The following is a 12,424-nucleotide window of genomic DNA, read 5'->3' on the forward strand; positions in this document are numbered from 1 at the left end:
AATGGACTACTTTAGAGGCTTTAATGTGCGCTAGAAGTTGGTTGTGGAGTGCTGAAAATACGGGTAAAGTTTTATTCATATATGTTGTTAAATTGATATTTGTGTTTATTCAAGAACTGATACTAGTAATGTATTTTTATAGGTTCTACGAGCTATAAAGTTGTTGCTGAATGCGCTAATGTAATGAATGAAATGGTTTCAGATGATGAAGGTAAATAATGTTCTAAATTTCATTTTTTGTTATTATATAATATAAGCTTTTGTTCTAATTTTTTTATTTCTTTTATGCAGGTGAAATGATGGGTGTTGCTAGTGTCACTAATTTGGAGGAATGATTAACATTTATTTGTTGAACAATTTAAGTTGTTTCTTTTTTTTTATTATGTAATTTGAAAGAATGAAATATGTTTAAGTTGCTAAACAAAATGAAACATGTTGAAAGACAACCAACATAGTATATTAATATCTCCTTTTTTGCTAAATAGAATCATATGCTACTTATTGTTGGAAAAACATATATTTAGATGGTAATGTTTTTTTTTGTGGGAAAATAAATATGCATGTCTTAATTCCTCATGCAATACCCAAATTTTATGATTTTAATTGAATAGATTGATTTGTTTTAGTAATTTTTTAAATTATGATAATGATCCTATATTTTGAATTTGGCTTTGTTATTGTTTTTTTGTTATGAAACTATTTTTTAGCCTTTTTTTTCAATAAGTTTCAATATTTTTTCTCTTTTTTAAATTTTTTTAATCAATTCTAGCGGGGGCGGGGCGAGACGGGAAAACTCAACCTCCAACGGGGACAGGGTGGGTATGAATTTTTTAACCCTGACGAGGTCGGGGATTAGTCAAGAAGTCAGGGGCGAGGGTGGGAAATGTAATACCCGTCCCCGTTTCAACCTGTTGCCATGCCTAGTTGTAGTCCATATATTCAACTCTAAAACTATATATTGTTCACTCTTTCAATTTGTGATGCATAAATTAATAGTAAAAACGAATAATAAAAAATAAATAACAGAGAAGAGAAATATATCTTCTTTATTAATCTTGATATTTTAATAAATTCATAATTTATTATACATGTGCATTGGTTTTTCATCAACGGTTATCTTACCGCGATAGGCAAATCCTAAATTATTAATTTAATATATATTTTAAAAAATACGTGATGAAATTAGATTAAACTAAATAATAATTAGGAAAATTGAGATACCAAAGCCCAGCCTCTTTTTTTTTTCTCTCCATTGTGTGCACACATCAAAATATTGAGAGAGCGAAGTGAAAAAAGATTTGGAATACGTTTTGAACTCGCCGTCAAAAACCCATTCCAGTAGCCACTGATCGGTTTCGCCGATTCCACCGCTTCTTGTTATTTATCAGATTGTGGGGTTAAAGCCGAAGAATTTAAATTTTTTAATTTTAATGCAAGTAATGATTTTTATTCTGGTTTATACGCTCCTCCATCAATGAAGGGTTGTATCATGGCATGATCACTGCGCAAATAATCGCCTTTCCCTTCTGGGTTTTCGAGGATTTCGCGTTTGTTTCGTTGGGTCGGCGTTTCCTTTCTATTTTTTATTTTTTTTATTATTTGGGTTTTCTTTTGTTCTTTTTCTTGCCACTATTTTTTTTTTTTTGGGGGGGGGGGGGGGGGGGTGATTGAAGTGATGCTAGACTTCAGGGAAGGTTTCAATGTGAAAAAATAACATTTTTGGGTTCTGGGGTTAGGCCTAGGGCTAGAAAGTTTTGGTGGGTGGTGGAGATGAAGGAGAATACTGATATTGAGGAAGGAGAGGCTTGCTATTATAATGTTGATGATGAAGCCAACATTGACCCCGATTCTTTCTCGTACATTGTAAGGGCTTGCTTCAATCTATTTTGAAAATTTCCCATTTGAATTTGCTTGGTTTATGCATGGTTTGGATGATCAATAAAATTTGTTAATTTGCCAATGTATTTGGTTCCTGGGGGAAGAAAATAGGAATGAAGAGTTGTAGAATTTCTAATTATTAAACTTCTGTCTGGAGGGACTAAATCAGTATGATACATGCTGAACACCACTATTGGCTGTTGGGCTTCATAATCATACATACATTGGGCTTCATAATCATACATACATTGTTTGTTAATGACAAAGAAATAACATAATAGAGGAGTGTCTTGAGTTTCTTGTGTGCTGACAAGCATAGTGAATCTATCTATCCTAGAATTCTGCCAATAAATATCACGAATTGATTTTGTTTGCCTAATGATGCTTTAGATGTGTATTCTGCTACTTTGTGACTGAGAAACACAATTTAATATTTACCAACATCACACACATCATCAATTACTAGGAAATAGATTTATTTGCTAAACTGTTTGTTTTTCTTGTGCAAAATGGCCTTGATGCAAGTTAAGCTTCTAGATGCTTCTTAGATTGTTGATGCTATGTCAATGTGCATTTGTATTTTTTCATCTGAGAAGGTTAGTACCTACTAATCAAATAACAGAATTAAAGATAATTGTTAAATGCTTGTTGATCTTTATGGTGCCTTCTATTGTTATGCTTCATATACCTACTGATTATTGTTGATTAATGCCATTTGCCTTTAAAGTCCTTTGTTAAAATTTTATCACAAAAATATTAGGACTAATAAATTGTTTTCTGAAGGATGAGAAGATTCAACATTTTCTTGGTCATTTTCAAAAGGACTTTGAAGGTGGTGTATCTGCTGAGAATTTGGGTAAGTGGAATAATAAAAGTCGAAGCTTGTACTGAGAAATGAAAGAGCAGTCTTTGCGTCCATGAAGTGATGTTATCAGATATGAATAATATTTTTCAGGTGCAAAATTTGGTGGCTATGGTTCCTTTTTACCTACCCAGGAGCGCTCTCCTTGTTTGTGTTCTCATCCAAGGACTCCACAAAGAAACCACAGCTCACCAGAACTTAGTATCAATCTCCACATGGAGGTATAGGCATATAGCAATATTTTTGTTTGTTTATTTTACTATTTGATACTTGATAGGAAGGTAAGATATGCTGCCAGCATATTTCAGCATAAAAATAATACAGATTGATTGAGGACAGTCAGTTATATTGTTATACAGGCTGTGTCTCATAACACAAAAGCATCTTCAAATGGGCTTCCTGCAAGGCCTGAAAATGCTTCTCATAGTTCTTATTCATTTCGTGATTTAAAAGAAGCTTCAGTAAATGATTCAGTGAAGAAAGAACAAGGAATTTCTTCCAGTGATATAGCTGAGAGGTGCACTTCGAAAGATGATAGTACAAAAAAGACAGGAAATTCAACTGACCAAAGGCCACTGAAGTTTCGAATTAAAATGAAATCTAATATCTTAGCACCAAACAATGCAGAGATATATAGTGGCCTTGGGCTTGATAACTCTCCCTCTTCCTCAATGGGGAACAGCCCTGTGGAAAGTGAAGGCATGCCACCAGTATCTCAAGAGAATGCTGAAGATTCTCCAAATGGCATTATTCAGGTAGAGGTCCTTCTCTATTTCTACGCTGTTCAATTCCATTAGAAAGATTGATGTATTTACTTCTTATTTGATGACATAGGTTATGACTTCCTTTCCTATCTCTGGGGGTGTTCTAATATCTCCTCTGCATGATAGTTTGCTCTACATGATAAAGAATGAAAAAGTTATCAGAGACAGCAAATACTTGTCTTCTCTTAAAGGTCATCAAGATACTTGTTCCATGTCTACTGACGAATCAGATTCTTTTGTGGGGGATGAACATTTGAAGAAGAAAACAGTGAGAATAATGAGAGAAAGTGAAAAACAGTTGGAATTGAAGCATACAAATGGCACCTTTTCTGAGAAGGATTTGACATTGCATACAAAGAAAAGATTAGGAAATAGAACACCGGATTGTAAAGATTTCCTCTCTAATGACTTGAAACGTACACCTCTGTCAAGTTCAATTTGTGATGCTGGTGAAACAGCTGAAGTCACTGCTAAAGCTTTTGAAGCCTCCAAGGACTTTAATGAGAGTGGAGTGCAAGGCAGAATGGTTCCCGTAGAAGCTTTGAAGGAGGAGTCATTGGAGTCAATATCTGGTCAGGATTTTGAGAAGACTGAAAAGCAAAATGCAGGAAATGGGTTTATGAAAAATGCTTTAGAGCATAAACTGGAAAATTCCCGCAAGGATAATTTTACAGACCCTATGAATAATAACATGCGTAATACTTTCATGAATAAGTTTGAATCTGATGCAGTAAAACACAAGGTAGATCATAAGTATGAGAACCATCAGAAAGTAAAGGCCGTGTCTGAGCGGAAGACTAAGTCAAAGGGTGATCTGAGTCCTGGAAAAGCTGAGGCTGTTGGAAGAAAAGATAGCTTTGGTGGTACTAATAATGCAATGGTAATTGATAAAGGGATTGCTGGCTTTGACAATACTTGTAAAAGTAAAATGAATAAGTCAATGTCACTGAAGGGCAAAAAGTTCAGTAATAGTAACGGGGATTCATTGAAAGAAAAAAAATCAGAACAGAAAGTTGCCAGTGTTGCCAGTATTGGTGCTATAAAAAACGGTAACATCGGTAATGGAAAAAAGAGTGCATTTGGGACTAAGGTAAAGGAAAGACTGAGTGGCCATAAAGTGGCCAACCAGTTGCTAGCTGGGCCATGCATCAAAGATACTTCAGCTGCACTTCCTATTGCTGAAAACAACCTTGCTCCAGAGATGATTTCATCAGCAGTAGGAGTGCCTCAAGTTATTGCGGAAGATTGGGTATGTTGTGACAGTTGCCAGAAATGGCGGCTACTGCCTAATGGTATGAAGCCAGAGCATCTTCCAGAGAAGTGGCTGTGTAGCATGCTAAATTGGCTGTAAGTTGATTGCTCATTTTGGTTGGAATTATGCATGACCATATTATGCCGGGTATATGCTTAGGCTATGATTGGATTGGTAGTAGAAAATGGAATGGAGTGGACTGGAATATAATGGAATGTGATGGATCGGAATGGAATGAAATAAAAATGATGTTCCATTGTTTGGATATTTTATAATTGAAAGGAACAAAAATTTCATTCCATTATTTGGAAAAAGGATGGAATGAAATGAGTTATTAACTTTTTAATTCCTATATTATCCTTATTATAAATGTATTATCTTTAAGAGACAAATCTCAGGACAAAATTTATAAAAGATAAAATAGTTATTTTACAATCTAAAAGCTTTGTTCCATCAAGTACACCCCAAATTTGGGGGGAAGAAAATTAGGGTGAAACAATGGAATGGAATGGATCATGATCCATCATTATGTTCCATTTCAATTTTTACAAACTAAACATTGGAACAACTTCCCCGCCCACTGCATACCATCCTTTACCACCAATCCAAACATGCCCTTAGTATGATGTTGTATTGTAAGCAACAATCAAAGACTATCTTGAATTTTGAACGTTATACAGATTATTTTACATTTTTAAAATTTATCCACATATGCATTTGTTTTTTGCTTTTCGTATTATTGCCTGCTCATTGTTCTCTGAATTTGTTGCTAGGCCTGGAATGAATTCATGTGACTTCAGTGAGGATGAGACAACAAAAGCACTTTATGCCTCATATCAAATACCAATTTCCGATGGTCAAAATAACATGCAAAGCCATGGCACTGAAACTGCAATTGGAGTGAGCTGTACTTTGCAATATGGCCTGAATCACAAAATGTCCACTTTTGATATGTTGTCTGATCGAGAAAAGAAGAAACATGTTATTAAGGAAAAGACAATGTCAGGAAGTAATAATGATGTTCTTCAGTTCCCAAATTCTGCAAAGATCAATGTTCAAGTATCTGGAAAAAATAGAAGCTTGAATGCCATGAATCATCATCCTGCTGACTTAAACCCAATGAAGAAGACAAGTTCTTCTAAACATCTTAGCAGGCTTGACAACATGATAGAAGAGAAAAACGTGCCTAAAGAGAAAGAAAAGCAAGTAAATGAAGGTACCTCATTCATTTCGGAGTTGATATGCTGTTATTTATTTTTGTGAGTAAGAAATTATAGGTATTCTAAATTAATAATTTCAATGTTATTTTCACACGTGGGCAGGTGATAGAAAGCATGCTAAGTTGAAACGTAAGATGGATGCTGATCAATATAAATTGGGAACTCCTAAGAAACCAAAAGTCGAAAATGTTTTCTATACTGATAAGCAATTGAATCCTGGCATGGACCTTGAGAAGGTGTCTCTATATTCAAGAAATGGTTTGCCAACAAAAGCTAGTGGGAAGGAAATGAGGAAGTATGATGAATATTGTTTATCTGATGACATACAGGACAGATTACCAGTCACTGTCAAGAATGAGGGAGATCATGCTCAGGTCTCGTCTGGTGGTGGGTCCTTGGATGTGAAAAACAGAAGTAAAAGTGGTTTAATGAAGAAAAGGAAATTGAAGGAGCATATGGATGATGAAAAGCATAACAACTCATACTCCTCGCATGGTGAAAAGCAGTATGGTGAAGAAGGCAATGCAAGTGAAATTAGGAAGCAAAAGAAATACAGAATTTTGAGTAAAGAGGCAAAATTAGTAACTGAAGGTGATGATAAATTGAGTAAAGATGGGATGAGGCAAGTTTGCTTGTCAGGCAATAGGGACCAAATGGCTGTTGGGACAGAAGTAAGATTTGTTGATAAAGGCAACCAGCCAAGGAAGCATAGGAAAAATGTTGCATCTCTTCATGCTTCGGACAGTATTGATCAATTGGGCAAGGGTTTGGGCTCTAGACCGCTTTCATTGGCAGCAACTTCAAGCTCTTCTAAAATTTCAGGGTCTCATAAAGCTAAAACCAACTTTGAAGATGTGAGAGGTTCACCTGTTGAATCTGTCACCTCGTCACCTCTGAGGGCCTTCAACTTGGATAAGAATATTTTGGCAATAGGAGACACTTCAGTGAAAGATGATGCTACAAAAGGTTACCTCTCTTCAGTAGGTTCAAGGAGAAGTGTTGATAATAGGGAGGGAAAGCTATCAGTAAAATTGAAGGCGGGTAGAATTTCGCATGACTTACATCCTGCATCCCACAAATTATCTTCAATAGAGGCTCGGTTTGAGGATGCTAAAGACACAGCCAGGGTCCAAGCTAAAAAATCTTCTGAACTAAAGAATAATCATTTGCTTGAAGCTGGTGTTCATGTTGAACAGCCTGGTTATTGTGCTAATGGTATACGTTATGAGGAGAAAGTAAACAAGGACAACCAGGAAAGTGAACTTTCTTGGCAGAAATCTGGTAAGGTTTCATCATTGCACCGCAAGGAGAAGGGCAGAAAGTCTGGTTCTCATGTTGGTATGAATAAGATGAAGATTTCAGTTTCAGACATTGGTGGTTATTCAAAAACAAGTGGGAAGCATGATTCAGCAGTTAATCCCAGTAATCATGCATCTGGTGCTGAGGCAAAAAATAATGCTAAATATATTTCTTTGAAGTCTAAAAGTGAAATTGACTGTATTATTCAGAAAAGTGCTTTAAGACATGGGCCAAATGAAACTGGAAAACAAACTGAGATAAAAGAAAGAGACTTTGAGAATTCAATTCTGAAGATGAATGCTCAATGTAGCACTGATAATAAGACTATCTCCCGGCAAAACCTGACTCAGGATTTTAAGGGAGAAAACAAAGCTAATCTCACTGAATCCAGAGTTGGGGAATCCAAAGTTCTCCCATCTGCAGTGGATGAAGTAAAAAGGGAAGCATTGAATGTGAGTTCTAGAACTGTACCTCAGTATCAAAAGGGAGGCATGTCTAATGAGCGTCCTGTCCATGTTTCTGGCAATGATGATTTGGCCAAGTCAATGAGAAATTATGCCGATGTTAGTAACAATGCTGGAGTTAATTATAGTTCTGGAAATTTTGCACCTGATCAGCAACTTACTTTGTCAAGTCCTTTGAGAACTAATTCCAGCCAAACTGCTACTGGCACCCTGGAAGAAGCCGCAAAACTAAAAGATAGAGCAGATAATTATAAGGTTAGTTGATCAATTCAAGATTTTTCTTAATATATAGTTTGTTGAATCTAGCATCTTTCTTTTTTGTAACTGATGGTGTAAAATACTGTTTATTTACAGAACTCCGGGTTTGACTTTGAAAGCAATGAGACATACTTTCAAGCTGGTTTGAAGTTTCTGCATGGAGCCTCTCTTTTAGAAAATTGTCATAATGAGAGTAGCAAGCATGGGGAAATGAGTCAAATGAAAATTTTTGCTACTGCAGCAAAACTTTTCAAGTAAGTAAAAATTCTGAAGCTCTAAGTAAATTGATTACTTTTTATGATCTTAGATTTCTTCCTTTATTCAGTTATTGGTCGAATGCGATTTTGGTTGTTAAAAATAAGACTGAAGTGAGTGTCAGCTCATGGCATCTTGGTTCATTAAATATTGGAATAAACACAAGTCCCACATTGGCTAGATAGTGCAAAGATAGAATATACAAGTGGGGGGTAATCCTCACCCTATGAGCTAACTTTTGGGGTTGAGTTAGTGTCAAACCCACATTCTAAGGATTAATAGCATAATGAGCTGAAAATTTTGGCTGGTTCATAAATAAGCCTAGATTAGGCTTTGATGTTCAACTCATTAGCTCATATTCCGGCCCAATAATACAAACATTTTTTTAGTAATGACAATGAGGCCTTTTAATTTGTAAATAATTAAATATAGGTCTTGTAATGACATTTTAATTGTAATTTGTAATGCTTTCAATGAATTCAAACAATGACATTAGTATAAAAATTGTTCCATTAAATGACATTTAGAAGTTTGCACTATTGTCTTTCTCACGCTATGGATGTTAGCTGGCCTTTAATTGTACAATTGAAATGTTTTCAGATGCTGTGCCCATGAATATGAAACTCACCAAGAAATGGCAGCTGCTGCTTTGGCATATAAATGCATGGAGGTGGCATACATGAGAGTGGTTTACTGTAAAAATTCTAGTACTAACAGAGATCGACATGAGTTGCAATCAACTCTTCAACTGGTTTTTCAAGGTATTGGAACGTAGTTTTCATAAAAGTGTTTATGTCTTCAGGCTTGTCAGGTATTGTTGTATGTTGATTTTGCATTCTTCTAATAAAATGTGAATTCCTGCAAAAATTAATATGGGCCTAGCCTTATTCAACCCCACCACTGAAGGGCTCTTATGCCAACCAAGGGGCCTGTTAGATATAACCATTCATGATCTTTCTTCTGATCTGACTGTGTAGCCTTGTCTTTAACATTAGTTGTCTGATGGATGTATCCATGCCTTATTAAGTGATCCAAGTCAATGATATACCACTGTTTTTTTTTTTTTACTTCAATGTTTAGGCGAATCTCCTTCATCTTCTGCATCCGATGTTGATAACCTTAACAATCAGACAGCAGCGGATAAGGCTACTTTGCCCAGGGGTACTAATACTCATGTTGCTATCAACCAAGTCATATCTGCTCGAACTCGTCCAAATTTAGTCAGGCTTCTTGATTTTGTAAGTTTTAATTGTTGATAAACCATACATTTTATTTGGAAGTTTATCTTGGCATGTTAATGTTGAAGTACCAAGGGATTGCTGTTAAGGGATCTAAGGGTTAATTGTTAGGAAATAATAATTGGAAATGTGGTTCTGTATTTAGATATAAAGTTTGACAGAAAATCAGGATGGATGTCAGCTGTTTTTGCCATGCAAGGGAAGTTCAGGTTTCAATCCATAGACAATTTCTATTGCATATCAGAGTGATTCTGTTATGTAACAAGCATTTTGTGTTGTCATACCTCATACGGGCCGTTGTCACTGACTCAGTTATAACTTTTTAATGCAATTCATGTTTTAGATTTCGATGGACAGGTGGTGGTAAAATTTCAAGGTTATACAGTATTCTTTTCCTGTCACCCTATTAATAAGCAGTTAGCTTATATGGTTATTGAGTTTCATTGTAGGCTATGAATACCGAATCTTAAGGATTTATTATGTATGTTGATAAAAAAAAAAATTTATGGAAAGTTGGGTAAAAGTTTTTGTGATTTTGCAGACTCAGGACATACATTTTGCAATGGAGGCTTCTAGAAAATGTCAGAGCACTTTTGTGCTTGCTAATGTGATCATGCAAGAAGCATGGAAGAAGGACTGTATAGCTTCTATTAGAAGCGCTATTGATTTCAGCTTCCAGGATGTAGATGAGCTTGTACGTCTGGTTTGGACTGCCACAAAAGCCATAAGTCACGCTGGTCTTGGTGGTACTAGATTATCTTGATCCTGTATATAATTTATTTTTTTGGTTTTACTTCTCAACTGAAATGGATGGCATTGTGAAAGGAAGAGGCTAAAAGATATCTACCAAGACTAGCACTTGGAAACCTGCTAAGGCGGCAGGTTGAAGGCGATTTGCTACCCTTGTGTACATTTGTACAAAATGTGATTGATTAGAAAATTTTGTAACACTTTTTCAGTTAAGGTTTTTCTTAATGTGGATATAGGGGTACAACACACACCCTTAAATTTTATGGGTTAGAAAGAGGGAAGAGGATTCCTGGCTGTCAAGTGATGCCGGATGGATATCATATATGTTAGTTCAGTGCTACATTCTTTGCTCCACTTAACTGGAGCCCCGGGAACAAGAATTTAGAGTCTGGAAAGATTAGGGAACCATTTTTGAGGGCTTTGAACACTTATATAGTAGTTATAATAGGTCCATTGTTAATGACAAACTCTCCTTTTATGTTATCATATCAAAGTTTTGAATGAATAGAAATCCTTGCAGAAACTTTCCTTGTGTGTGTTACTAAGCAATGCTAGACTTCTGTTTCCAATTCTTTGCTTTATGTTCAAGTGTTTGTCATCTTCCTCCATATATGTTATGTATAGGTTATATTGTTAGTAATTGGGATCTGGTTAACTGTTTATAGCATGGATTATTTGTAGCAACTTGAGGTGTCATTGGTATTAGTGCATGTTATCATGTGAAGAAATATTAGCCTGTAGTGAGTTACCATGCTTAAGTAAGGTTAGCAAAATTTTCCTGTTTTGACTCCTTTTGAGAATTTATTCATTTAGTTTTGATTCATGTTAGTGGAGGAGTATACAGTATCATTGGATCGCATATGGGTATATACTGAAATTTTGATTTTAACTGCCTGAGAAGTCAAAACTCTCCAATAAAATGACAACACGTGATTGAATGATAGTTTAAAAGACTGGATCATAACTAAGCTTTTATTTTATATTGTCCTGTTCCCTCTTTATTGTTGGTAGGGATGGTTTAATCTGGAATTTGTTAATCATTTCCTTAGCCTATGTCTGAAATGTTGAAAATTCCTAAGTTTTGTGTGGTCTATTTTGTATCTCGATATTCAAAAGTAAATTTTGACTTGTAAACTTTTCTCTATCATAACATGACCTAATAATGGTAATTGTAGTGGCTGATTTTGTGGTGGAGTCTGCCTCACGAGAAAGAATTTCCATCGATATAGCACATTACAGCCATACTCCTTGAGTTTTTATCAAATTACACATACATTTAACTTTTTATTTTTTCTGCACTTCGTATTTAAGTTTGAAAACAATGACTCATTTTTTTCCTTTATTATTATTATATTTTGTTCAGGTTAACCCCCTCTTTCTTTGTCGCACTGCCATTGTTTTCTTTCATATATCCCCTACAAATAAACATTGAGGGTTGAGTGCTTGAAGAGTGACACTAACTAGATAAGCTGTTTTAGCTATGCTTACCCAGCTTGCAAGACTGGTGGGATAGAAAGTAGGTGTTTGTTAGAGATAATTTTTTCCTTTGGAGAAATTGGATCTGGTTTGGAATTTGCATATATAGAGAAGAAAAAAAATGAAAAGAGGTAAAAAGAGAAAGGGGTATGCGAAACCTCATAGGAAAAAAACAAACGAAGCATCAAATTGTCTCTGATGACGACATGGTGGTCCATGACAGGTGTAAGGAGGAAAACCAAATCCAACTCCGTTTGTATGTGGTGATGGCTTTGAAGGGTGCCAAAAAAATGTTGAACTTCCTTTAAAAATCAATATATCTAATATTTAATATGTTTCCCATGGTGAGAGACATCATACACACTTACACTGTAGTCTTGACTGTCTTTTATTCTGAATTAGTGTGTGTTTGCTTTGGCTTCAACTTAATGTTGATTCTTGTCCTTTAAAAGCTTATTATTGTAGCTTCTATGTCATTTGAGTTATTTGATGTGATTTTGGTGTTGGATTTAATCAGAACTCAAATGATGTTGCAAACATGATTTTTGCGTTGGATGTAGTTGGAAGGTGTTGTTCCAACTCCCAAACACGCTCTCCGTATGTAGTTTTGTTGTTTTTGAATATTGAAGATGTTGTTCCAAAAACACTTTTGGTGTTGGATGTAGTCGGAAGATGCTATTCCAAACATGCTCTTCATATGAAGTTTTG

The 12,424-nt window shown here is 35.4% G+C and overlaps 1 protein-coding gene across 1 annotated transcript; it reads left to right on the forward strand.

Moving 5' to 3' along the window:
• Positions 1-1,227: 1,227 nt before the first annotated feature.
• On the forward strand, positions 1,228-10,764 carry LOC114367797. The gene is made up of 11 exons (XM_028324995.1): positions 1,228-1,863; positions 2,662-2,734; positions 2,834-2,961; positions 3,100-3,495; positions 3,575-4,851; positions 5,530-5,972; positions 6,079-7,994; positions 8,094-8,251; positions 8,853-9,013; positions 9,333-9,490; positions 10,032-10,764. Exons 1-11 carry the CDS (start codon positions 1,771-1,773, stop codon positions 10,251-10,253), a joined length of 5,025 nt encoding a protein of 1,674 aa, XP_028180796.1. The 5' UTR covers positions 1,228-1,770; the 3' UTR covers positions 10,254-10,764.
• Positions 10,765-12,424: the final 1,660 nt, after the last annotated feature.

Source organism: Glycine soja, chromosome 9 (genome assembly GCF_004193775.1).
Source record: "Glycine soja cultivar W05 chromosome 9, ASM419377v2, whole genome shotgun sequence".
NCBI classification, from domain to species: domain Eukaryota; kingdom Viridiplantae; phylum Streptophyta; class Magnoliopsida; order Fabales; family Fabaceae; genus Glycine; species Glycine soja.

What these genes read in the sequence shown, in the direction of transcription:
- LOC114367797 (XM_028324995.1), top strand. Translation starts at nt 1,771, where the DNA reads ATGAAGGAGAATACTGATATTGAGGAAGGAGAGGCTTGCTATTATAAT. An exon ending in CCGATTCTTTCTCGTACATT is followed by an intron (nt 1,864 to 2,661) that starts GTAAGGGCTTGC and finishes TGTTTTCTGAAG; the next exon opens with GATGAGAAGATTCAACATTT. An exon ending in ACTGCAGCAAAACTTTTCAA is followed by an intron (nt 8,252 to 8,852) that starts GTAAGTAAAAAT and finishes AAATGTTTTCAG; the next exon opens with ATGCTGTGCCCATGAATATG.